General features: G+C 40.8%; 1 protein-coding gene and 1 pseudogene across 8 annotated transcripts in view; both read right to left on the reverse strand.

Annotated features, from left to right (window-relative positions):
- LOC102777248 (NLR family CARD domain-containing protein 3-like) overlaps nt 1-25085 on the reverse strand; it is a 1099208-nt gene that overhangs the window by 259680 nt on the left and 814443 nt on the right. For 2 of the 8 annotated variants that reach the window (XM_087837903.1, XM_087837888.1), the window contains 2 exons: nt 21809-21855; nt 20160-21660 (listed from right to left, as the gene is read on the reverse strand). The exons of 5 other annotated variants lie outside the window; for them this stretch is intronic. In XM_087837903.1, the coding sequence (XP_087694029.1) occupies nt 21125-21660; nt 21809-21855 (583 nt within the window). In that variant the 3' untranslated portion in view covers nt 20160-21124. Of the gene's footprint in view, nt 1-20150; nt 21661-21808; nt 21856-25085 lie in introns of those variants that run through there. One more of the 8 variants, XM_087837885.1, reaches the window with a different exon arrangement.
- Nucleotides 8690-11536, reverse strand: LOC148106001 (uncharacterized; annotated as a pseudogene).

Raw genomic sequence — 25085 nt, forward strand, 5'->3', positions numbered from 1 at the left:
TCATTTACACTGTTCAGGATTATGGTCGTACTGTGAGCAGCTGGAGTTTAAATGTATTGTATTATATGTAAGTAAGAATTCCTCTGGGTTATTCAAAGAAAAGGCTGAGGATGAGTTGGTTAGAGCACAGAGTTTAAATACATGGACTGAACCATGTGACCTTTACACACAGCTGGGACCAGAGTCGAGCTTTGCCCTGAAATCTTTGCTGTTTTCACTTGATAACAGCAGCTGTTTAAAGTTACTGAGTGTGTTTGACAGTAAAGTGAATGTAAATGTGAGACACTGTGTGCTCACAGCTAAAGGCTGCAGTCAGCTGTGTTAGAGCCTCTTTCACACAATGATCCTTTAATAAACACTCAGAGCTCCATGTTGATGAAGCAGTCATGTGTGAGCTTGTGTGCTGACATGTTGACAGTTTGACTTCAGCTTTTACTGAAGAAAATCCACAGAAGGCTGAAAGTGAAGCATCACTTCCTGTTTGAGGAGAGCCAACAGTCTGTTTACACGTCATGTCTGAGTTACAGCTGGAATAAATGATCATTTGCAAAGTCTGCTGCTCTTTCTGTAACCATCTGACCATCAACTAACTCTGTGCTGCTGCTGCTCTCATTCACAAAGTGCTCAATTACATTTTAACTCGTGTAAGAGCTCTTAGTGTTAGCTTAGTGTTAGCTTAGCTTTAGCTTAGTGTTAGCTTAGCGTTAGCATGCTGTCTAACTAGCTTAGCGTCAGAGCTCTGCAGGTGTCTCGTGTGTAAATATTAATCACAGTGACAGTAAAGGAGGTAAAGGGCTGTGACGTCATCACGTACGCTGCGTCCTCTGTGGGCTCTGAGTGAACTCACAAAGTACAAACTACAAGTACACAAACACGAACGTAGCTCAGAGTGGCGGACACACTCGGCCTCGTTGGTCCAGCTGTGAGTCCGTTACCGTGAACTATGGAGCGGCAGATTTGTGCTGAACTAAGCTGCACACAGCTGATGTTAGCCAGGAAAACATTACACACTGACTTTAATGGAGAGACCGGAAATACAAACACACACAGTTTGTTGTGTGAAGAAATCAAACATGAGCTGAACAAACAGTAAAGTTCCTAAAGACAAACTGTTAAAGGAGGAAACAAAGCAAACTTACAGTTTCTTCACACACCAACAACAAGCTCCACTCCACACCTGGACACTAAACACGGACACACAGGTGAGCTGCTTCCTGGAAGGAGGCGGGGCTCCACCTGAAACTCAGCACAGGTGGGAGGGGCTCAGCTCTGTGTGTGCTGATGTGTTAACTTTAAAAATATGCGTCTGACTGCTCAGACTGAGTCAGAGTAAAGTTCACATGCTGACGTGTGGAGACATGAAACCTTGTTGTAGCTGCAGGTGTGAACACACTGATCCCAGATCAGCTCTGCTGTATTTGTAACATGAACATTTCTGCTGCAAAGCTTCAAATGTTCAGCATGTTTCTCTGTTTCCAGTCTATAGATCCAGTCACACTTTCTACCTTCACCTGTGCAGTAAAGACTGAGAGCAGAGCTGAAACCAAGCGTCCAATCAGGGAGCAGCATCAACACCTGAGCTTCATTCAGACTCTGTTATTGAAGATGTTGTTGGTACAAAGTTCATCTGCTGCTCACATGAATCCATGAAAGATTTATTTCACTGAATGTTTCTTCAAAGCTCATTTCAACCTGTTGAAGTCATGAATGAAAGTGCAGACTGAGAGTGGATCACATGATGTTTAAGGTGTGTCATGTGACATGTTCAGTATTGTCACACATGTCTAGATTGTCCCTGATATCATAACTGCTCAAACACTGATGATTATATTTGAAGAATTATTACTGATGGCAGCAAAGTTTGAATGGAGCTCTCTGTCTGTGCTGATTTGTCGCCCTCTGGAGGTCAAAGCACAAACTGCATGATGTCACTGTAACCACCACAGTGACAGGAAGTGTTTTTATGACTGAAACACTGAAATGATGCTAACGGCTGTCGTTAGGCTCACTGACAGCAGTGCTGATGTGTTCATGTCAAACACTGGCTCAGGTCAGACTCCTTCATCCTTCTCCAGCGTGAGGCTGCCCTCAGACCCACAGGAGCTCTGACCTTTGACCTCCTGACCCTAACCATTTTAGTCTTGTTGCATCTTTAAATGCAAATCCATCCAAACTGTAGCCGAGCAAAAGAAGCTGGAAGTTGTTCTATGAATGATGTTGTCGAAGGAGCTTGGAAAGAAAAGCGTCTGGACTTCTTTAAGTTGCTTGAAGAGGGACATGGACGCCTTAACGCCCACTCACATCCTGGGACAGTGTGCAAAGTGACCTGATGTGCAAACTGCAGTTTGAGGTCGGTCAGCTGTTCAGGAGTCTGATAGCAGTGGGGAGGATGGAGTTGTTAAGTCTGGATGTTCTAGATTTCACACTTCTGAACCTTCGTCTCGAGGGCAGAGGTGTGTCTCTCCTCTGGACTCTGTGATGGTAGCTGCTCTGCAGAGAGGGCAGCGGGGTCCTGATGATCTTCTCCACAGTTGTTATCACTCTCTGCAGGCGTTTGCGGTTTGCAGTAGTGCTGCCGTACCATGCAGTGATGCAGCTGGTCAGTGTGCTCTCCACAGTGCAGCTGTAGAACCTGCTGAGGATCTTGGCCAACATACCAAATTTCCTCAGCCTCCTCAAGAAATACAGCAGCTGCTGAGCCTTCTTGACCAGCTGTGTGGTGTTCAGTGTCCAGGTGAGGTCCTCACTGATGTGGACGCCCAGGTACTGCTGCTCACCCTCTCCACTTCACGCTCCTGGGTAAACAGCGGCTGGTGAGGCCTCTTCTTCTTCCTCGTGTCCACTATCATCTCCTTTGTCTTATCAGTGTTGAGGGTGAGGTTGTTGTCCTCACACTGTGACACCAGACCAGCCACCTCTCTCCTATAAGCCACGTCGTCCTCTCCAGTGATGCGACCGATCACTGCAGTGTCATCCGTGAACTTCAAAATGATGTTGTCTTTGTTGGACGTGACACAGTCATGGGTGACCAGGGTGTAGAGGATGGGGCTGAGGACGCAACCCTGTGGGACGCCAGTGTTTGTCTGCCAGTCAAAAAGTCCTGTAGCCAGTCACAGAGGGTGGAGGGTGCAGGTCGAGTGTAGCCAGTCACAGAGGGTGGAGGGTGCAGGCCGAGTGTAGCCAGTCACAGAGGGTGGAAGGTGCAGGCCGAGTGTAGCCAGTCACAGAGGGTGGAGGGTGCAGGCCGAGTGTAGCCAGTCACAGAGGGTGGAGGGTGCAGGTCGAGTGTATGACCATAGACGCACACACACAAGTGAACACAGGAGCACAGATGGTTTCCATCTCCACCTGCTTCCCTCTTTCTTCACACAACTGTGAGGATGATGAAGAGGTTTCAGGACGAGGTGGTCAGCAAGCACAGGATAAAGCAGGGCCATGAAACTCTCTCGTGCAGCAGATGTTTAATAAGACTCAGCTTTAGGGTTCTTTTTCCACCTGGCAGCAAAGTAACAGCTTCACTAATGTGAACAGTCACAATGTTAAACGTTTCTATATTTTCATATATTTTTATACGTCATCTGTTGATGCTGCAGAATAAAGTCTGTTAACAGAGTCCAGGATGTGTAGAGCAGGTCCAGCTCTCCCTTTACTGTGTCCACTTTCATCAGCCCCTGTGAAGTGACACAGAGTGCATGTGTGTCTGTTAGCTGTTGTTTATTGTGAAGAAGACAGATGGAACAAATGAACACACACTTTTAGAGAAATCTGAAAAAGAAACACGTGCTTGGGCTCCTTCTGTGCTCGTCTTTATTAATGCTGATCTTTCATGTGTGACAGGAGGACTTTTCTTGCACACCCACTGTTGTGGATAGGCGTAGCTTTGGGTCACGTGGTGTCGGTAATAGTAATAGTGATTGCTATATCACCTGTTCACGTCCCGAGGGGATCTTTGTGAATGAGTGGGTGATGGGAGAAGTCGACTTTTGCTGACCGCTCAAGCTTACAATGTTTATTTTGATCACTGTTTTTCTGGATTTTAAGGATTTGATAACAAATAAAGACGTTTTTAATCTGGAACTTTGACTTACGTTTTGAACAGCGGGCGCGTCAACATTATTCCCCTATTCAGCTGCTCGGCGACTCAAAGGCTTGACAGTCGCCAATACCCACCAAATGAGGGTGCACATGCTTCCACGCCCACTGGTGACTGCACACATCCTTTCAAGGAAGCATTTCATTCATCCCTAACAAATGGAACAAAACACTGTGCAGCGTGTTCAGGTTTGAACGTGGCCCTGGCCTCTCTTTGCATCCACCTGCATCGGCCTTCTTGTGTGTTGTACCTCCAACAACCCAACAGCACATCCACTCCCTGCTGAACTGCTTGGTAAAGTTTGAATCAATTCTACTTTCTTTGTAGGTACATTTCATCTGTGAACTCCTGAACTCCTTTACAGCAAAGGCTGCAACTCATTGGAGGTTATGTCACCATGAGAAGATTTTATTCTTTTCCAGAATCTTTTAGGATCATTCAGATGTTTAGTAGTTTTTGAAGGACAGGATTCTGATTTGGCCTTTTTAATGAAGGAGGCTGAACGATTTCCGAGCTGCCACAAATCAGCCAATCTGCTCCAGATTTAGTTTCTCTGGCCTGAGCAGCATCCCTGTTTTTAAGGAGACTGCATAGCTGAGGAGAAAACCAAGGATTGTTTCTGCATTTCACTCTAAATCTGAGCATGGGGGCATGCTTATTTATCATTTTGATAAAAGTGTCATAAAAATAATTCCATGCCAGCTCACCATTGGTGATCAGGTAGATTCTGTTCCAGTTATAGTCCCATAAATCATGAAGCTTGCTGACAGAAAAGCTTCAAATCTCCTTTGAAAGCTGTTTGTGGTCTTGATTGTGGGAGCTTCAGTTGTCTGACTCCAGTTGCCACACAGTGGTCACTGATATCATTTGCAAAAACCCCAGTGTGACAATATTTATCAGTGAAACAGAAATCAGGAAGTGACGACTTTCCTTTGAACATTTGCTAAGGCTAAGCTGTGCTTTATACCACAGTTGGGAAAAGAGGAAAGAGAGTATATTATCCTTAATGTATTAGGAAAAAAGAAATCTGTTACCAAACTGATATAACCACAATAGTCACATATCAAGTAACCAGAGTACAGCTGTGCAGGACTTTTATTGTGAAAAGTAGGAAGAGGAAACAGTTTTCATGAGCAAGCTTTTCTGACATGTGTATTCAGTGGTTGAGAGGAGGCGGCAGACAGCAGGACAGTCAAAAACTCCCGACCACACTGGTACTGGGAATCCCACAGTGCTCGTCCTTTAATAAACACTCCTCACCAACAAGGCCCAGCTGAACGGCTGCTGTCTCATCATACATGAAGCGAGCAGCGTTCATACAACAGAGGGCAGGGGCGCATGCTTGTGACATCACTAAACATGAAGTTGTCTTAAAGAGACAACACACTATTGCGACTGTTACACATGGAAACTTATAAGCATAACTTCTCTCCAACAAACGTGGAATAACAGGAAGATCCTTTATAAACACAAGTCATTTCTTCTTCTTTATATGGAGCAATTAACTGGAAACAAACTTGGCTGCATGGAGGACAATTTAAAGGAGTTTCTTATAAAATACTACAGAACTTTAAAATTTAGAGACGAAGCCAAGAAGACACTGCAGAGGTTTCAGCCTGATGTGAACTGTTCTGCTTCTTTCTGTGAGTTACGCACTGAAACTATTTATCATCTATTTGATCAGAATATAAACAGCAGAATCAGAGTTATTTCTAACAGCAGTCTGTTTCATTATTGATCCAACAGCACAGATTTATCACTGATCTGTTAAACCTGATCACTTAACCCTTTCACACACAGTGGTCACTACAGTTACAGCTATTCAAAGGCTACAACCATTTACAAATATTACTAAAACTAAAATGAGAGAACAATCAGGTGTTGCAATAAGTTTCCCCACAAATGATGTGTGTCAGTAAAAAAAGTTTGTCCACCAAAAGACAGAAGAGCACAGGGACAAACCTGCAGCCTGACAACAGCAGGTGTATCACTGCGCTGGTTTTCTACTTAGTGACAGTGTTTACAAATGTGCCTTTGTGACATTCATTAGTGCCCTCACTGACACACAAAACGACTACACAACAGAACAGCTACACAACACACTAAGTAAACACTCCACACTAAACGTCACAAATCTCCCACATCTAAAACCTCTCTCTCTCTCTCTCTCTCTCTCTCTCTCACTCACTCGCTCTGTCTCGCTGTCGTTACCGTCACTCCCAAAACGTTTCCCTCTTCCTAAACAACCAAATCCCACATGTTGACTTTTTTTAATTGGTCGACATGGTGCATTTTTCCACCGATAGGAAACGTGGATTTTTTCTTTTCTTTACTGTTTTCGCGCTGTCCTTAGAAAACGCTAAAAACACACAAACGTGAGGACAGTGTTTAGTAAAAAGCGTGGCTGATATATATCATCATAACTCTGGATTTACTGGCCTGTAATTAAAATGTAAAAACTTTGAAGTCCGAACTTTCAATGTGGCTGAAACAGAGACTCAGCGTGGCTGCAGCTTGTTGCTGTGTCAGCTTACATCAGTCATGTGATTTGGAGGTGCAGCGTGTCCGTGGACCACAGAGGGTTAATAACACTCACCTTCCATTTCCACAGTGTAACATCCACCCACACAGTAAAAAACAGAGTGTCAATTTTACACTTAGAGAGTTGATTTTAACTCTGTTTCAGATAACATTTGGTCCCACTCAAAATTAGAGTAAAATTTACTCTATGGCCAGTGTTAACTTTTTAGTGTTAATTCTACTCAGTTTAGTGTCAAAATTAACAACAAAATGTGTAAAAATATTTAACACTGAGGGTTATTCACACTGTTTAGAGTAATATGATTTCACTTTATAGAGTTATTTTTAGTCCAAGTTCACTCTAATGTGTAATAATATTTCATTTTCATTATTTTTTCATATTTATCATATGATGCTATATTTCTAAATGGCTGTGATCTATCCTATATTGTGAAAATAACTACAAACATACAGGTTACAGTAACAGCATTTATTAGCATAACAAACTCTTACAAATGACAGTAGCTATGATGCTCACCAGAGAAAGCAATATGGGACCACAAAGAGAGCGTTGTCATTCACTCCATACGACAATTGTATGTCAAAAGGCCTGGGATAATGCAGGCTGTCAACATGAAAGACAACTAAATCTTGCTTTGTCCTGGTCAACTCATAGGCATGGAAATGTTCTTGAAAGGCTACTGTACATAATGGCAAAGTGAGAAGTACCAGTTTCTCGTGTATTATCAGAACTGACTCAATCTGGTAAAACAGGCATTTCAGACACTGCCACAAATAACCAAATGCGGGCGGTAAACAACACCATTCTGTTTAGCCCAGTTCACTTTCATAACTTGAACTCTATTGGGCAGTTGCATTGCTATTGAAATTCCAGAACCTCCTTTTACCATATCTAAAGACACCATTTTTCCTGGACCAATGTCTAACCGACTAAAGGCTGTTGAAGATTGCCAAATGTATGCCATATAATTCTGGTGTTTCTTGGCCAGCGTTTTGGTGATATTTTTGAATGATTTGAGCTGTTTCTTGAAAAAATTGTGCTTACCTTCATAGCGCATGCACCAACTATGAAGTACAGGCCCTATTTTTTGGATGCAGCGAGGATAATGGATAAGAAAATGGTGCTTTGGTAAAAGGTTTTTCTGGGGATACAACATCTTGAACAGTTTGTGGTGTTCCACAATCAAATGTTTTAAATATACACACATACCTTGAGATAACATAGGAGAAAATACAATATTAACTATCTGTAGTAATAAAAGTAGTAGGCCCCAATGTTGGTCAGTAGAGGTTACCAAATCTCCAAACATGAGGGGAACATTCCTCAGTAAGCACCATGTCTGAATAGCATTCAGTCCCAGATCATTAGACTCTCCACCTAAATTCACAGCCACTGGCCTATTGTTTTTCTCCATGAATCCATAATCAAAACTTTGTATTCTCAAATTCAGTTCTCCCAATGTAAGATGTTGTTCTTTTAAATACAAAAACAATAACTTCAGTTCGTACTGGGCCACTCCTTCCAAAACATCATGCATCACATCAACTGAGAAGTTCTCAGTTGTGTGAAAATATGTCAGTGAATTCAATAAGCATGAACTCTTTACACCAAAAACATAAGGAAGCAATGGATTATTAGACATTTCCTGACAGTGAGCAGTGTGGTTGTCTTTGGTGCGCAACACTATTTTGGGGGAATCTTCAGAGAATTCTGTTTGAAAGTCATCTTTTTCAGCTAAACAAAACCTGCAACAGTACCTTGCACTGAAAGACTCCACCAGACCAAACAAGCTATGTAAGCCTAAATTATCACCAGTGACCTGTACCACACTACCACGAACATAACCACCAAACAGTGGAATCTCAATACCATCGCTCTCTAACACTTTAATGTCTCGAACAATAGGAGCAAGAATTTCACTAAAACCATAACGTTTCAGATCTTGTGCATGAAATAAGGCACAAAGGTGTATGTTGGCCAAAAATGAATTCCATTTGGGAGAGAAGTTTCTTAAGGTAAAATATACTGCACCCAACTCGTGAATACCTCGCTTGGTACCAAGAGGATTTGCAACCTCAAAGTCATCATAGAACATTTGGATCTGAACTGTGTGCTTTTCTGTTGAAAAAAGAGTCTTCAATAGAGATCCATCACAAATATCTCTGAGTCTTGAATCACAAGTGTCGGATTTTTTCAACATTTCTCCAACATGCTGACTCTTAAATATTGATTCCAATGTTGATAATATTGGAACATACATGAATTTATCTTGAACAACTGCCTGATCATATGTTCCAGTCTTTTTATTTCGCCTTGTGTCAAATCTTGAGCCAATTACACATTCAACTGGTTCTACAGTTTCCCACTTGTCTGATAAATATTTTGACCTCTTGTACTCCGAATTAAGAACTGAGAAAGGATTCTCTAACTCATCAAAACATGCTTCAACTTTCTTGCACATTTCTGTTTCTCTTTCATTACTAAATACATGCTTAATGACTGTTTCTTTAGCATGTTGTTGGATATCTTGAACAATCTCTTCCATGGAATTCACTACAGGATTCACTACACTTTGGCCTACACCTGCTGCCTTTAGATCAGAAATAACAGCTGCACAACTATTTACAAGGTCTGCTGAAGATAATTCCCACTCAGCCTCTAAATGTTCAGGCACCACATCATCATTAGCAGCAGTACTTGTGTCCGTAACACTTTGAACTGGTGAAAAATCTAGTTCTGCAGAATCAAATGAACTGCTTACGTGGCATTTGTTCAGGTGCTTTCTAAAGCCAGAAAAACGACTAAAAGAACGTGAGCATCCCACTTGGCCACATTTGAGATATAGTGTCCTGCCAGTACAGAGACCATGAATTACCTTAAGGTGTTTTACAAGGCTGTTTGGTCTACCATGATCACTTTTGCAAAGAAAGCACTTCATTATTTTGATCTCAATGGATACTAACGCACCATTCTTGCTCGCAACTCTGCAACTCTGGGAGTTTCCTTTGTTTCCCCAACATCAATGTTGTAAATGGTTGTTTGCAGAAAAGTGAAAAGGTTGGTCAGGGATGAACTGTAAGACGTATCAAAGACATAATGGGCCTTAAAGAGTTCATCAAGGGCTCCTACTGAACCTGTCGCTTTACATGGAAGTGCATGCTTGTCAATCACAATGAAGAAGGTGTGAATGCTGCTTCTTGTGGGTCCCTGAGCAAGAAGGTAGGGCTGACTGCTTCGGGTGATGTTGTCTAGATGCTGCTGTACACTGGTTCCAGCCTACAACAACACATTAAACAGCAGTATTTAGTGACTATCCCATTAGATTAGATCACCTTACTGTACATTACAATGGCGGTGATGGAATATATATTTTAAATAACATACCTTTAGGAATTTATGAGGTTATCGACAGCTTGAGATGCAGACATCTTTCCTGGTCTCTTTCGCCCTTGTGCAGATGGCGGTAGCAGATGTAGCAGCAGCAAGATAGCAGACATGTCACTGTCCCAGCCTACAGACGAATAAACAAAGAATTACTCCAAAAATACATTCAATAGACAGAATTACCTATATAACCAACAATGGCAGATAAAAACAGTCAGAGTCATACCATTCTCAACTTCAGTAGCTGACTCAGCATTGCACATCAACTCCAAGAGCTCCGAGGTGGGTACAAGTCCATGACTTTCCTTTACAATCTTTGATTTGAGATCGATGGGCCACCTCTCCAAGAATTTGTTGGCAGTGACCTCATCAAACAGGAAATCTTGTTCTATCTATAATGCAAAAATAGAAGATAAGAGAGGTGTAATGAGTGAAACTGCAAGCTGCATGGAATATTTCAGTGATTCACCAAATGAAGATGTCTTACCAGTCCTGGTGTGTCCAGAAACCGCGGGAAGACTGTGAAGACATCTGCTGCATTCTTATCATCGCTGACCATTGAATGCCGATAAATGAAGGTAGCTTTCATCTTTTCATGGATAGTGTCTTCATCAGCAGAGTGTCTCAAAAGCGCAATAGCTGCTTTTACATCCTCATCTGATAACACTGTCTCAGTGGTGAGTGGTCTGGATCGACCACGGCCTGGCCCGCCAACTTAAGAAAAAACACTTTGATTGACTCCTACCTACAAATTAGATCAGAATCATTTAAATCACAAGTGAACTTACTTTTAGGAGATTTGGAAAGTGAGACACTTCTTTCCTCTGCAGCTTTTCTTTGAATGGTCTTCAACCGCCACGCAAGGTATCCTGAACCGCTCTCTGGATCATAGTAATGTTCCTATGTAATTAAATACAAGCAGAATGTTATCAACATTTCTGAGGGCAACTATGTGTTTAATGTTGCAAGGTCCCCTTTACTTACATATCCATGTTGTGAATATGGGTCTTCCAGATATGGAAACAGAGCAACAATCCCCTGCGCATACATCACTCTTACACTTTTAGGGGGAGATGTCCTAATGTATAAATTCAGTGATGACCGTCACTCAATTGGCATTGAACATCACAATTAAAAATAATACTAAAAATGTTTCTTTATAGACTACATTTATGATTCTTACCCATGTGCTTCTGTCATCTCAGCAGCAAGTATGTTTATCATCTGTCAGAGATTTGGTTTTTGCATACTCTTGTATGATGTGTTCACCACCAGGCTTTGTTGTTAGGATTTTTTCAATCAGCTTAAATAGACATAAAATATGAAGTCAGAAATTTTTTAAACCTTGAGAAAAACTGGAAAATGATTACATAAAAACACTTCACATCAAACATGCAAATTAGGCTAACAATGTTCACTACCCACAGCTTTTGCTTCATAGTTTATATGGCATGGCCTTTTAGGTTGTCTTCCTTCAGTGGTGGCTGCTTCTTCAGGAGGTTCACACATTGTGAAGTTTAGCATGATTGTATCATCAGATGGAGAAGATGATGATGATGATAGAGATACACCTGTGCATTAAGGAACATGACCAAAGCAGAAGCATTAAATTTAACTGTTAATGCTTCAATCTCAACCTTTATATTTAATATAAACATATACGTATGTGAGTGATTACCAAGTTCTTCATTGCTCAGCATGACTCGGAAGGTTACAGGTGACCCCTTCACTATTTCTTCAAACACCTCTGCGTCTACTTCTGTGTCAGACTGGTCAAACACCTTCATATCTAGCTGTCTGCCTTCTGCTATGTTAAATTTTAGGCACACTGAAGTAAGGTAAGAGAAAAGAAATGTTACAGAAATTGTTAAAAAAAAAAGGCCATGCATTTTCTTATTAAATGGTAGAGTAAGGCTATGTCTTCACAAAATATTGATGAGCTGAAGCTTAAGCATATAGGTAATTCTCATTCATTGTTGAAGTACACAGCAAATCCAGCATGTCCAAATTAACACTGTCAGATTTGATTTCAACACTTTTAAAGTGTCTATATGGGTCCACACCAGAGAGTGTTAATTTAACTCTTTTTGGAGAGTTGGTATGTTAACTCTGATTTAGTGTTAAACACCAAATCTCTCTGGAGTTGATAATTTAACACTTGGTGTTAAGAGTTTATATATTAACTCTCAAAGAGTATTTTAGTTTAACTACGTAAGAGTTATCTTCTAATTAATTATAAAAATCTGGAATTTTACTGTTCTGAACTTCTAGAAATTTCTTTTAGAAATAAACATTTACAAAAAAAGACGCAATGGTTTTTGAAAAACATTTATTCTGAACTGTGCACCACAATTTCAAAACATTTTCTGAAAGATGTAACAGTGTACATGTTCTCACTTTCATTAGAATTTCGTTTATCAAAAGGTCTGACATAGGTGAGCTGGTAAATGCAAATAACAGCATTCTCATCACTTATTTCAATAAATACAAAATACAATATGCATGTCCTTCATTCATCACTTTGTGGAACTGCAACACACTTCTGCTCTACCCCATATTCCATCTTCACAAGCATATCCTATGTGGAGATTGAAAACAAAATTAGTTGACACTAATTAATGGCACAAATCAATTGCAGCACAGTAAAACAAAAAAAAAGGAATCCCTTTTGAGCCATTACTTGTGTAAAGTATTTACCCAAAAGACAAGGACACAGGCAACAGGTAATACTGAACTAAATGTAAAACCTCAACCTTTTTCATTTTTACCTAAACCGTGTGCACAAAACTCTGGAGGGATCTAAATGCTAACGTAGAACCAGTCAGGACGTCTGCTACTGCTGTCTGCTCGTTTTTTTTTTTTTTTATGGGAGATCATTTTCAGGCTTCAAGTAGCACCATTATACCAACATTTCACATTCTAGACATTGTTTTAGGTGTATTTGACCAAAACATTTGACTGAAAATTCACATGCAAGCTTTTTTTCAAGGCTGTGGTATTTGCCCGCAAACGATACCTTTCAGCTAGCTAAAACAGAATATTATGCTATCAGCGAGCAACATGGCTAATGCCTTTCACACAGCTTTGTCTCAACTCCAGAGAGCCACAGAAGTAAAAGCTAATAATAATAATTGAAACAATCTTTGAAAACATTGTCTTGTCTTCGTAGCGCTTGTTAAAAAGACCACAGGATCCACTTATGCCTTGCGAGCTACTGCTCCAATCACTTTATTGACACCATTCTAAAAAACCCCTCACACCACAGACCAGTCTTCTTTTATGTGCTCCCTGGAGGCATTCATGAGCTTTCTTAAATACAGCGCCCCCTGCTGGTAAACCTTATTACATGAACACCTACATATCACCACATCCCCTTTCCTCTGAATTATATACAACATAGGTCTTATAAACTAACATATACACATAATTGTTTTACATTAAAATTTTTCAATTGTTTTTTTTGTCAACACGATCAGTATATAAGATAAAAACAAATCCAGTTATAGCTTTACAGATTAAGCCTAACTGGTCTTTTGACCTCACGCTCTGACCGCCTCAATACAGGTTCTGAAACCACTGCACTCTTCTCCACATACTCATGTCCATCCAGTGGTTTCAAATCAGACACTGTCTCTGCATGTGACACATCAACATCTTCATCTTCCTCACCATATTGTTCCTCCTGAAATGTTTCTTTAGTCTTCAGCAAGTTACGACGGTTCCTTCTGAACACATGACCTTCTTCAGTTCTTACGTCATATGATCTCGGACCTGCTTCCTGAAGAACAATGGCTTTCCTGCTCCATGCATTCTGATCTTGAATTCTCACTACATCATCCTTTGCAAGCAATCCAAGTGCTCTTGTTCCCTTGTCGTATCGCCGTTTTTCTTTCCATTTCAGATGCTCTTGCTTTTTTTATAATTTCTTCACTCTGCTTGCTTTCTGCATAGCAGGGCAAAGTTGTGTGTAGCTTACGATTCATCAGCAATTCTGCAGGGGATAAACCACAGTCAAGAGGAGCAGTCCTGTAGCTCAGCAGAGCTAAATAAGGATCAGATTGACTGTCTGTAGCCTTCTTCAGAAGCTGCTTGATGATATGCACTCCTTTTTCAGCCTTGCCATTTGCCTGTGGATGTTGAGGACTTGATGTGACATGTTTAAAGCCGTAGTCTCTTGCGAAATTCTGCCATTCTTTGCAATTAAAGCAAGGACCATTGTCACTAATGACAGTTTCTGGTATTCCATGCCTGGAAAAGATAGACTTCACATGTGTGATCACATTATTAGCAGTTGTACTTGTAAGCAGAGCAATCTCAGGAAAGTTAGAGTAATAATCTATCACCAACAGATAGTCTTTCCCATTAAAATGAAATAGATCTGTTCCTACTTTCCTCCAAGGCGCTGTAGGAAGTTCAGGAATCATCATGGGTTCTCTTGCCTGTCTGCTCTGAAACTTGTTACGTTTCACACTTTCCGATCATGGTCTCAATGTCTTTATTAATGCCAGGCCAGTACACAGTGTCTCTAGCCCTCCTTTTACACTTTTCTATTCCCAGGTGTCACTCATGTATTCTTTGAAGCATCAGCTGTCTCAGACTATGTGGTATCACAATCCTATTGCCTATTGATGAGCTGAAGCTTAAGCATATAGGTAATTCTCATTCATTGTTGAAGTAGAAACAATTATCAACTTAGGTAGTTGAGTAAGAATATAATTAAGCTTATAATTAAGCTGGTATATTGACCAGGTAAACATTGTTATCTTGTTTTATCCTGATATTCTAACCTTCTTTCATGAAAGCATCAAATGTCAGGTCAGACAGCCTAACATACTTCTGCTCCCCACCAAACAAAACACGCAGCAACATATTCTGTTCACAAAACAAAGAGAAAAAAATAATAAAGGAAAGAGTTTAAGACTGTGGATGTACTTTAGAGCTTTAGTTTCTATACAAAATAGAAGCAGTTAAAAGTTAATATTACTTAGCAGCTACAGTATGAAGAAATAAGTAACAGATTAACTGCTAATAAAGATCCTTTATCAACCAGTGTTACTGCAAATGGACCAAGTGTGACTAACATCTAATATTGTTTAATAACTTTAGTCTACTTATCAAGTATTGGTCAACTTACTGCAATTCGCTTTATTTCTGTGAACAATTAATGTATATTAACATATCATTAACATTGCTGTCAGTTAATTTATACAAAATAATCTAAATTAATTCTAAATTAGTGTATGCCTTTGGCATTTGCTTAAAAGAATATAAATCAGTAGAGTAAACTTTATTGTAATGTCCCACTTTTTCTGATAGTTTCTTCGAAGCTAATTAGCGATTATTAGCTTACTATTAAACGGTAATTTAGTTGCTAAAACTATCCCATTAGACATGTGACAATAATATTATCTAAGCTGCACTTAGAAGAAATACATAGTTAACATGTTTTAGGTTAATCTTAACTCAGTGAGAAGATAACGAACATTTGAACTTTTAGCAACGGTTAGCATGTAGCTACTCGACAATATCATTAAACCTGTGGGTAAATGCTGCCAACATGTCCTCACTCGACATCAGTGCAAGTATAAAAAGCTATTTAGTTTAAAAATGACTAAACAATGTTACCAGTATGGGAATGTTAACTTAACTTACCTGACTGTGGCAGCTCTTCGGAGAAAATTCCGCGTGCGTCACAGCTCTCAGACCGCGCGCGTCACAGCTCTCAGACCGCGCGCGTCACAGCTCTCAGACCGCGCGCCTGCGGACTGGTACTAATCAACACTGTGTGGAGTTAAGTCTTCACTCCGTGTCTACAGAACACTGACTTTTAACTCTGACGTTAGAGCTGCTTTACTCCTCACAGAGTTGTAAATACTCTCTCTAGGTTAAAATAGGTTTACACTGAAATATTGACACTCCATTTTTTACTGTGCACCTGTGTAAAATCCGAAATTCCCATGGTGTTGTTCAAAATGTGCTCTGGCACAATCATGAGCATCGCTTGCTACTGAAAACAAGAAGAAAGCCGGTCCTGCTGTGGGCTGAACCATTTGTTAATGGGGAGGGGGGACACTATGCAATATATTCAGTTTTAGCATTTATATTCACTGCTGACTGTAACTACGCTCAAACTGTTAATGCGATCTTATTTTAATAAACAACACTGTCACTCTACACCTGAGCCATAGACCACACCCTCCACCTCAATATACACCACAGTTTTCTCTGCTATGGAAATGAGATCAGGAGGAAATCATGATTATTATTATTGAATAAATGCTCACATTAATGTGGGCTTATTTGTTTCATATTAGAAACATTAGTTGAGTGTTTTTAGTATAAAATGGTGAAAGTCCCTCTTTTTGCTCCTCCCCTCACCTGTGGATGGACGGTGCTGTTACCGTGGTGACAGCTTGGATGTGTTTCAGTCCTGCCTGGTTATCACTGCAGGAATCTTTACTGTCACATTTATTACAGGTAATAACTCTGATTTTTCTGTGTATTATGAACTAAATGTATCCTGATACACACAGAGATGGATGAGCAGAGGTCACATGATGAAAGAACAAACATGGAGTCTTTGATTTATTTAGATATTTATTGATGAATGCAAACAAACCCTGACACTGAACCATCGTCCAGCTTTCACAGAACAAACCTGATCACATGACCTGCTGACCCAAACAGTGAAAAGCTCCATGGCAACAACAACAAACAGCCTCACATAAGTTAACAGAGGCTGTTAGAAGCACAGAGTCTTTACAGTCTTTCTCCTGTTTGTACACAGATCTCTGCACATCTTCATCACAGTTACTCACAGACGTGCAGAGTGTGTGGATATCAAAGCTAAGTTTCCACCATGTTTGTAGTCTGTACTGGGACTCATGGAGCATCTCTCTATGAGCACTCAGTGCTTTAAACAGTGAGTCCCAGTTTAACCAGCAGCCTTCACACCACACATCACACAGACATGGAAACTTCAAACCCTCAGACTGAAGACACCATCAGAAATAAATAGATTGTGATGAAGATGAAGAACTGGAACAGTTTGCTGTGGTTTCTTCTGTTCCTGTCAGAAATAAGAGTCTGGCAGCACTTTGCTCTCCTTCCACATGTTTAAGGAGGAAGTGAAGAAGAGCGAGTGAGTCGTCTTCCTCTGTGGGCCCAACATCAGGCAGCAGCCACGTATTTTTAAAAACCCAGCACACTGCTTCAGAAACACTGAGTCCAGGTGACCAGAGTCATGTGATAAGTGAGGTCTTCACTCAGGACGTCACAGCTTCAGGACCTGATTCAGAGGTTTATAAGGACGTGGATCATTGGTGCTGATGTTGTGTGAGAGCTGGTGAACCATGGGGAACATAAATAACAACCAGGCCATCAGCAATTCTACCCCCAGCTCTAAAACCTACATAATACACTATACATATAGTTATATAGGTTATAGTATGTTATATACAAACGTAGCTGAAGCAGTTTAATTTGTAGCTTCACGCTGCACTTCATATGTTTGTCCACCAGATGGCAGCACAGAGGCCTGTGTTGGAAAGCTTTGAGTAATGAAGCGTTTTCAATCCAAGCTTCAGAAAGCTTCATGTGGTCATTGTTGGGTTCAATATTGAGGAGGGTTAGAGGAGGTAATCAACTTTCAAAATAACAACACTGATCCGGCCAGGTGGAGTCAAACGATGATTTAATGCACGCGTGGGGGGACCACCACCGTACGCAGACAGCGCCGATCCCCGACTTACAGAGCATAAGCAGATGCTTTATATACCATCAGGGCTTAAATTTAATACGCCCCTTCAACGTCAATCAGATACAGGTCATACACAGGTTTCAAAACCACAAAGACTTTTAACACAGTTTAAAATAACATTGTCTCCGTCTCCACAGCAGATACTTCCTGTCAGCCTTCTGACTTTCACTTCTTGTCTGGAACACCAGACCCACACCCTGCAAGAAACTGTTCCTCTTTTTGCAGAGACAATTTTGCAGTTGCAAGCAAACATGACTAACCTCTCACCTATAAATGAGTCTATCTACTGTGTGTGTGTGTGTGTGTGTGTGTGTGTGTGTGTGTGTGTGTGTGTGTGTGTGTGTGTGGCTCGACCTCACACGAACTTTGTCTTATGAGAAGAGAGGCCAATTCTCATGTGCATAATAACCTAACTGAAACTATATCTGTAATATGTTGAATAAATGTTTTAATCAAATGAGTGCCCCTACTTCAAAGCTTAATAAAAAGATATAAATGACTAAAAGATAACAATGAATAACCTGGTTATTCAAATAGCATCCTCCCAACAGCTCCTCAAAGTACCTTTCACAAGCACGCTCTGCAAAAGCCTGTACTTCCTGTCTACTTTGGCACAGAGTGTACTCAGAGTTAGGCCTTTCAGAATCAGCACATACACATTTAAGATTATAACAAGCATTCAAAAGCATTTAAGATCATTGATTTAACTCAACAGTTTAACGTGGTTATAACTGCACCTGTAATAAAGGCTAATTGGGTACCAACATGTTTAAACATCTGAATGCAATATCAATGCTGTAGATTATGTTATTAATGTTAGTACTGCAATGGTAATGATGATGATTATTAACAATAGCAGTAAAATAGTTTCCCTAATCCCCACATCATCAAGGAAGCAACCAGGAAATATCTGCTGTGTTTAAAAACAACAACACAAGAATCCAGAATGAAGACAAGAAACTCAAAGCTCACACACAAAACAGGTGGAGCTAATTTTGTGACGTGTTTCTGTAAAAACACCACAGAAGTGAATCATCAAAGTTTCCATGTGAGCTGATGATGCTGCTGCAGAGTTTCTGTGAACCTCCTGTGACCCCGCCTCCTCATAAAGAGACATCTTATTGCTCTTCAAACTGCATCACGTGGACACATGTGATTGTGTATTGTAGTATTGATCCCAATGCTGGTATTAGTACTGGATCAATAACACTGGATGGATGCGTTCAGCATGGAGCCCCTGAGCTGTGTTACAGACAAACATGAAAACTGACAGGTCTGTGTCATTCACAGTCTGTAACACTTCTAAACAACAGAGGATGACCCAAGTGCCTCAGAGCCAGGCACGCTCACATCACAGCTCTCTAAATAAGCCAGTTTCAAAATAAGAGCTGAAAGCTGTGTTTGGTTGTGTTAGCTTATTAATGTGGAGACTAACATTCAGTGATCATGTGTTCAGACTCATAATGATTACTCTCAGAAATCCTGATCTTTGTATTTACTGTGTGTTGGATCAATAACTGAGATTCATCGTATCACACAGCTGTGCTGCTGCTGCTGCTGATGTCAGCACATCTGGAACAATACGAGGTATCTGCTACCAGACTGAGCAGGACGTGAGACCTGTGGACTGTTTAAAGCTGTCCCTCCACAGCTCACTCAGACCTGATCCACACCTCAGTGATATTCTCTGACTTCCTCAGTAGAGACAGAAACCATTCAGATCTGGGACGATCAGCTGACTGATGATGTCACACAGACTGTGTTTTTCAGGAACAGTGATTCTGATGTGAGCCTGCTAGCTGACAGCAGACCTGATGAAACCACATGTTCACATCTGTGAGGACAGACTGGACTCTTTGACTGCACCTTGGTTCTCCTCAGAGGTCTGTACAGGAGCATGTCCACCCCCACTGAAGATCTCAGTCACTGTGAAACATAGAAAGCTGCTTGTGTAGCCTCTGCCTCACATGTAGATACAGCTACAGGTTTCTCTGTCAGTCAGACTGAAACAGTGTCCTGATGCTGCATCATTCAGCTCTGTGCCCCAGTCAGCATCACTGTGAGCTACCAGTGTCAGTGTTTCTGCCCTTTTCCTGTAACACTACACTCAGCACAGGCTCAGCTGCTATCCAGTGTTGGACTTTGGCTTCAGCTGCTGTGATAGATCCTCTAACATAGATCAGCTCTGCTACATGTTGTTAGATAAGTGCAGCTGCCTGTCATGTCCTGATGTTTCTCTGGCTCAGCAGCTTCTCCATCAGAGGTTCACATGGAGCTGATCCAGTATCTCCAGTAACTGTGTTCTGTGCCTCACTGGTTCATCCTTCTGTCTGTGTGACGTCAGTCAGATGTTGAAGTTAAACTCTGTAATCTTCACTGTGTCACAGAGTTCAGTGAGTGCCGTTATTCACAGTATCAATCAGATCATCAGAGAACAGCTGATCAGCAATCAGTGGTGCCAACAGCACCTCCTGTGGTGAGAGGATGCAATAATGCAATGTAGCATTTTTACACTCAACACTTCCAGTCATGGAAACTGTCTGTTGGATCTGTTTGACGTTGCTTTCTTGTGTTGCTTTCTTGGTTAGAGTTCCTCACAAATGTCCAGATTATTCTTCTAATGAGGCGTCGACCATGTTTTCAGTTCTTTGGAAGAAAACATCGCCCTTTGCCATCCTTACTTTTCTTTGACTTCTTCAAATGCAGCTGAACTCCAGCTGGTATTTTATTGGACTTTGCAGCTGTTTCTGGTCATCAGTTCATTCCTGCAAACCTCTGAACCTGAACAACAATGATGCTGCATTGCTGGCTGATCCCAAAAGGTTGATTCTGTTCATCTGGACGTTTTCACAAACGTTTGCTCACTGATCAGGTGACTTCTTCAGTCTCAGCTGACTGCAGCTTTACAACCTTACAAACAGCACATTTGCACAATGACTGAAAGCAGCAGCAGCAGCACCTGATATATATGATACTAATATAATACATATACATATATAATCCATACTAATGATGAAGGAACTGAGCTCACAGTCCATTGTTCATTCAGTGAACTACTCAGTTTATTTTGGGCCTCAGAAATGCTCACTCTGTTTGTACATCACTGTCAGCAATAGACTCATTCTGCTGTGTGGACAGGAACACATGTGACATCACTTCCTGTTTGTTTGTGACTGAAGAGGAAGAAGTTTACAAGGAATCATTTAGAAGAGTTTCAAACATCAACTGATTGAATCCATGAATCTGAAAACGTGTTTGTGAGTGAAAGAGACAGACATGTACAGACTGAACTATCTGTTCAACAGTCAGAGTGTTTCTGTAACAGGAGACACTCTTTACACCCCACTCAGCACAGGGACACTGAGGAACCAGGCCAGAACCTAAACCCAGGATAAAGAGTTTGAGTGAATGTGGTGTTGAAGGTGTGGAGGTGGATCAGAGTGTCAGAGGAGACTCTGTAGAAGGACAGAGTGCCAGCAGGACAGTCCACATACACTGCTGCTCTGTTAGAGAAAGAGGAGGAGGAGGAGGAGGAGATGGATGTTTTTATTCTATTGTGCCTAACAGACTCAGGACCATCATCAGAGCAGATCAGACTCCAGGACTGATCATTGTATCCAAACAAACAGTCACCACTGCCTCCTTTCCTTCTGATGCTTCTGTAACTCACTGATATATCAACGTTTCCTCTCCACTCGACCTCCCAGTAACAGCGACCAGTCAGACCATTTCTACACAGCAGCTGTTTCCAGTAAACATCAAATCTGTCTGGATGATCAGGATATGACTGAACCTCCTCCACATGTGTCACCTTCCTGTTGTTGTCAGACAGTTGGAGGTTTGTGTGCACTGTGTTTGTGTCGATTGTGAGTTGACAGGAATCTGATGGAGAGAACAAACACAATCCAGCTGCAGTTATTGATCCATCATCTGTTCATTGATTGACACTTTGATGATGACTCCTGACATGATGAAGATGGTTGAATGTGTGCTGCTTTGTTTTCATGAATCCCATTAAAAACACACTTACACTTCCTCAGACCTGGTCTCAACCATCGGACTCCAGCAGGCTCCACCCTGAAAGGAGGAGGGGGGTCAGAGCAGCACAGTCAGCATGCACACATGGACATTACATGGCTCTCATACACACACTGTTACACACTGAGCTCAAAGCTCGGCTCCACTGTTTTATTCAAAGAAATCTACATTTATTTATCAGCACATTTAAAAACAGCTTGAGCCAAAGTGCTGCACAGAGTAGAGAGAAAATAGGAAACATACACAGTAATTACTATAAAGACTCGTCAGAATTGAAAGCTACAGAGTACAAATGTGTTTCCAACCGGGTTTTAAAAATGTCGAGTGTTGGTGACGACCTGATGTGAAGGGCGACTGTTCCAGAGTTTGGCTGCAGCGATCGATAAAGCTCACCTCTGTTTTTACGTCTAGTTCTGGTCAGAAGCTACTTATCTGCAGACCTGAGGGCTCGACTTGGATTATTTTGTTAAAGAGAGATAAGATGGAGCCAATCCATTCAGAGATTTAAAGACAAACAACAAGATCTGGAAGTGGATTCTACCACGTACTGGTAACCAGTAAGTTCAGGTGATGTTATTTGTTATATGTCACGGTGTCATTTCCGCTTCTTTCTCCTGTAATAACAGCCTGGCGCCGTGAGCAGTCGCCTTTTTTGCGCTCGCTATCCCTGTACTTTCTACCATCTGCAAACGCCACGGTGTTCGTGTCATCATGAAAGACATGAACATTGAGTGTAAAAACAAAGGAGACTGCTTTTTATCTGCCGATCGGAAAAGTGGGAAATGCAGTATTTCTTTGTTGATCACAGGGGCACCCCGACCTGTCTTATTTGCACAGAGAAAGTTGCGCTGCACAAGGAATACAATTTGAAACGTCATTACACAACTAGACATGCTGAGGTGGATGCAAAATACCAGGGAGATGAGAGAGCGAACCAGGTTGCCAGTCTTAAAACAGATCTACTGAGGCAGCAAGATTTCTTCAAGAAAGCAACCGAAGAGAATAATGCAGCAGTCGAAGCCACGTGGTTAGTGAGATGATTGCTAAAGCAGGGAAGCCATTCACGGAAGGTGAATTTGTCTAAAAGTGCATATTGCAGGCTGCAAATATAGTCTGTCTGGGAAAGAAAGGTCCCTGTCATTGATGGCGCTCCATCAATGACAGGGAGGAAAAATGGACTGGTGGCACTTGTTCAAAAAAAACTGGAAAAGGAAGGCGTGGAGGAGGCCATTGCTCTGCACTGCATTATCCATCAGCAGGTCCTTTGCAGCAAATGCCTGAAGTTTGACAATGTGATGTCTATTGTTGTGAAATGCATCAACCAAATCAGATCCAGGGGCTTAACACTAGGTTTACTAACCAGGTCTCTAGCAGCAAGGAGTAGGCAAGAGAAGCCATGTTCAGAAGAACAGTTCATTTTCTACAGTGTTCCATTCATGTTCAGAAGAAGGTTATAGAACTGTTAATACAGACATTTCAATCTAAATACAGCAGATATAGAAGACTGAAAAAAACACATAAGTTCACTGACTAAAACTGACTTATTATTATTTTATTTATGTATTACAGATTGACTTATTTTCTTATTAATTCTTAATTTATTTATTTTTCATATTTTGTGTTAAAAAATAAAAATAAAGAGATTTGAGAAGATTGGAATTTTTTGACCATTCCTTTCTTGTGGAAAACCTAATGCGGCCCAGCCTCACCCAGACTCTGCCTGCAGCAGCCCCCAGCTAAATTGAGTTTGAGACCCCTGTCCTACACCATAAATCAGTAAGAGAGGGTACGACCTCTCTCACGGCCCCAAGTGGTGTGTGCATGCCAGAGCACTCTGGAAGGCACACAAAGTCTTTACAGACTACTAAGGATCAAACCTCTATCATCATGCAATCAATTATACAACTCTAAGCATATATGAGTAAATATTTCTAAGCATAAATGACAATCAACAATATAAACCTTACAGCTGGTTTTAATAACAGAATTTATTTGTTTCTCAAATGAGAAAGAGCTATCGAGAAACACTCCTAAATCTTTAGTTCTTAACTTTTCCAGTGGGCCAAGGTCAACATTATCTGCTAATGCTAAATAGGCTGCCATTATTAACTAATGCTAATTTGATGTGAATTAGCATTATGCACTAATGATCACACTTACTTTTTAACAATGTGAACGGCTAATGCTAAAACTCTTTTTCCTAGCATTACAACATCTGAGCTGCTAATGCTAAGTAGGCCACCATTAGCACCTACGTCTAATTTAAGGCAAATACGCATTAGAACCTAATGCTCATATCGTTTTCCTTTGCTTTATAACAATGTGAGCAGCTACTGCTATATAGCAATAGCTAATAACAGCAGTCTAATTTAATGCCAGTTAGCCTCATTTGCATTATAACGATGTGAGGAGTTAATGCTAAGTATGCTGCCATTAGCGGCTAATTCTAATTCGGGGTGAATAATTATTACCAGCTAATGCTAATATCGTTTTCTCTTCCCTTTTAACAATGTGAGCAGCTAGTGCTAGGTAGGCTGATGCTAAAAGCTAATGCTAAAGCTAAAGATAATTTGATGTCAATTAGCATTACATTAGTGAGGAGTTAATGCTAAGTAGACTGCCATTAGCAGGTAATGCTAATTTTAGGTGAATAGGAATTGGCAGCTAATGCTAATACCATATTTTCTTGCTTCATAACAATGTGACCAGCTAATGCTAAGTAGGTTGCCGTTATAAGCTAATACTAATTTGAGGTGAATTAGCATTATCAGCTTATGCTAACAATGTTTTTTTATACTTTTTAACAATATGAGTAGCTAATGTGAACACTGTTTTTCATTCAGTTTTAACTTTTCCCCTGCAATGTGAAGAGTTAATGCTAAATAGGACGCCATTAGTGGCCAATTCTAATTTTAGGTGAATAACCATTAGCAGCTAATGCTAATACCATATTTTCTAATTTGACATGAATTAGCATCCTCCGCTAATGCTAACTCTTTTCCCTTGCATTATATTAATGTGAGCAGCTAATGCAAAGAAGGCTGCTGTTATTAGGTAATGCTAATTTGATGCGCGTTAGCATTACCCGATAATGCTAACACTTTTCCCTTCCCTTTTAATAATGTGAGCAGCTAGTGCTAAGTAGGCTGATCTTAGCAGCAAATGCTAATTTGATGTGAATTAGCATTGTATTGGTGAGGAGGTAATGTTAAGTAGATTGCCATTAGTCGTTAATGCTAATTTTAGGTAAATAGAAATTGGCAGCTAAT

Source organism: Neolamprologus brichardi, chromosome 3 (genome assembly GCF_056152115.1).
Source record: "Neolamprologus brichardi isolate AB-2024 chromosome 3, ASM5615211v1, whole genome shotgun sequence".
In the NCBI taxonomy this organism is placed as follows: domain Eukaryota; kingdom Metazoa; phylum Chordata; class Actinopteri; order Cichliformes; family Cichlidae; genus Neolamprologus; species Neolamprologus brichardi.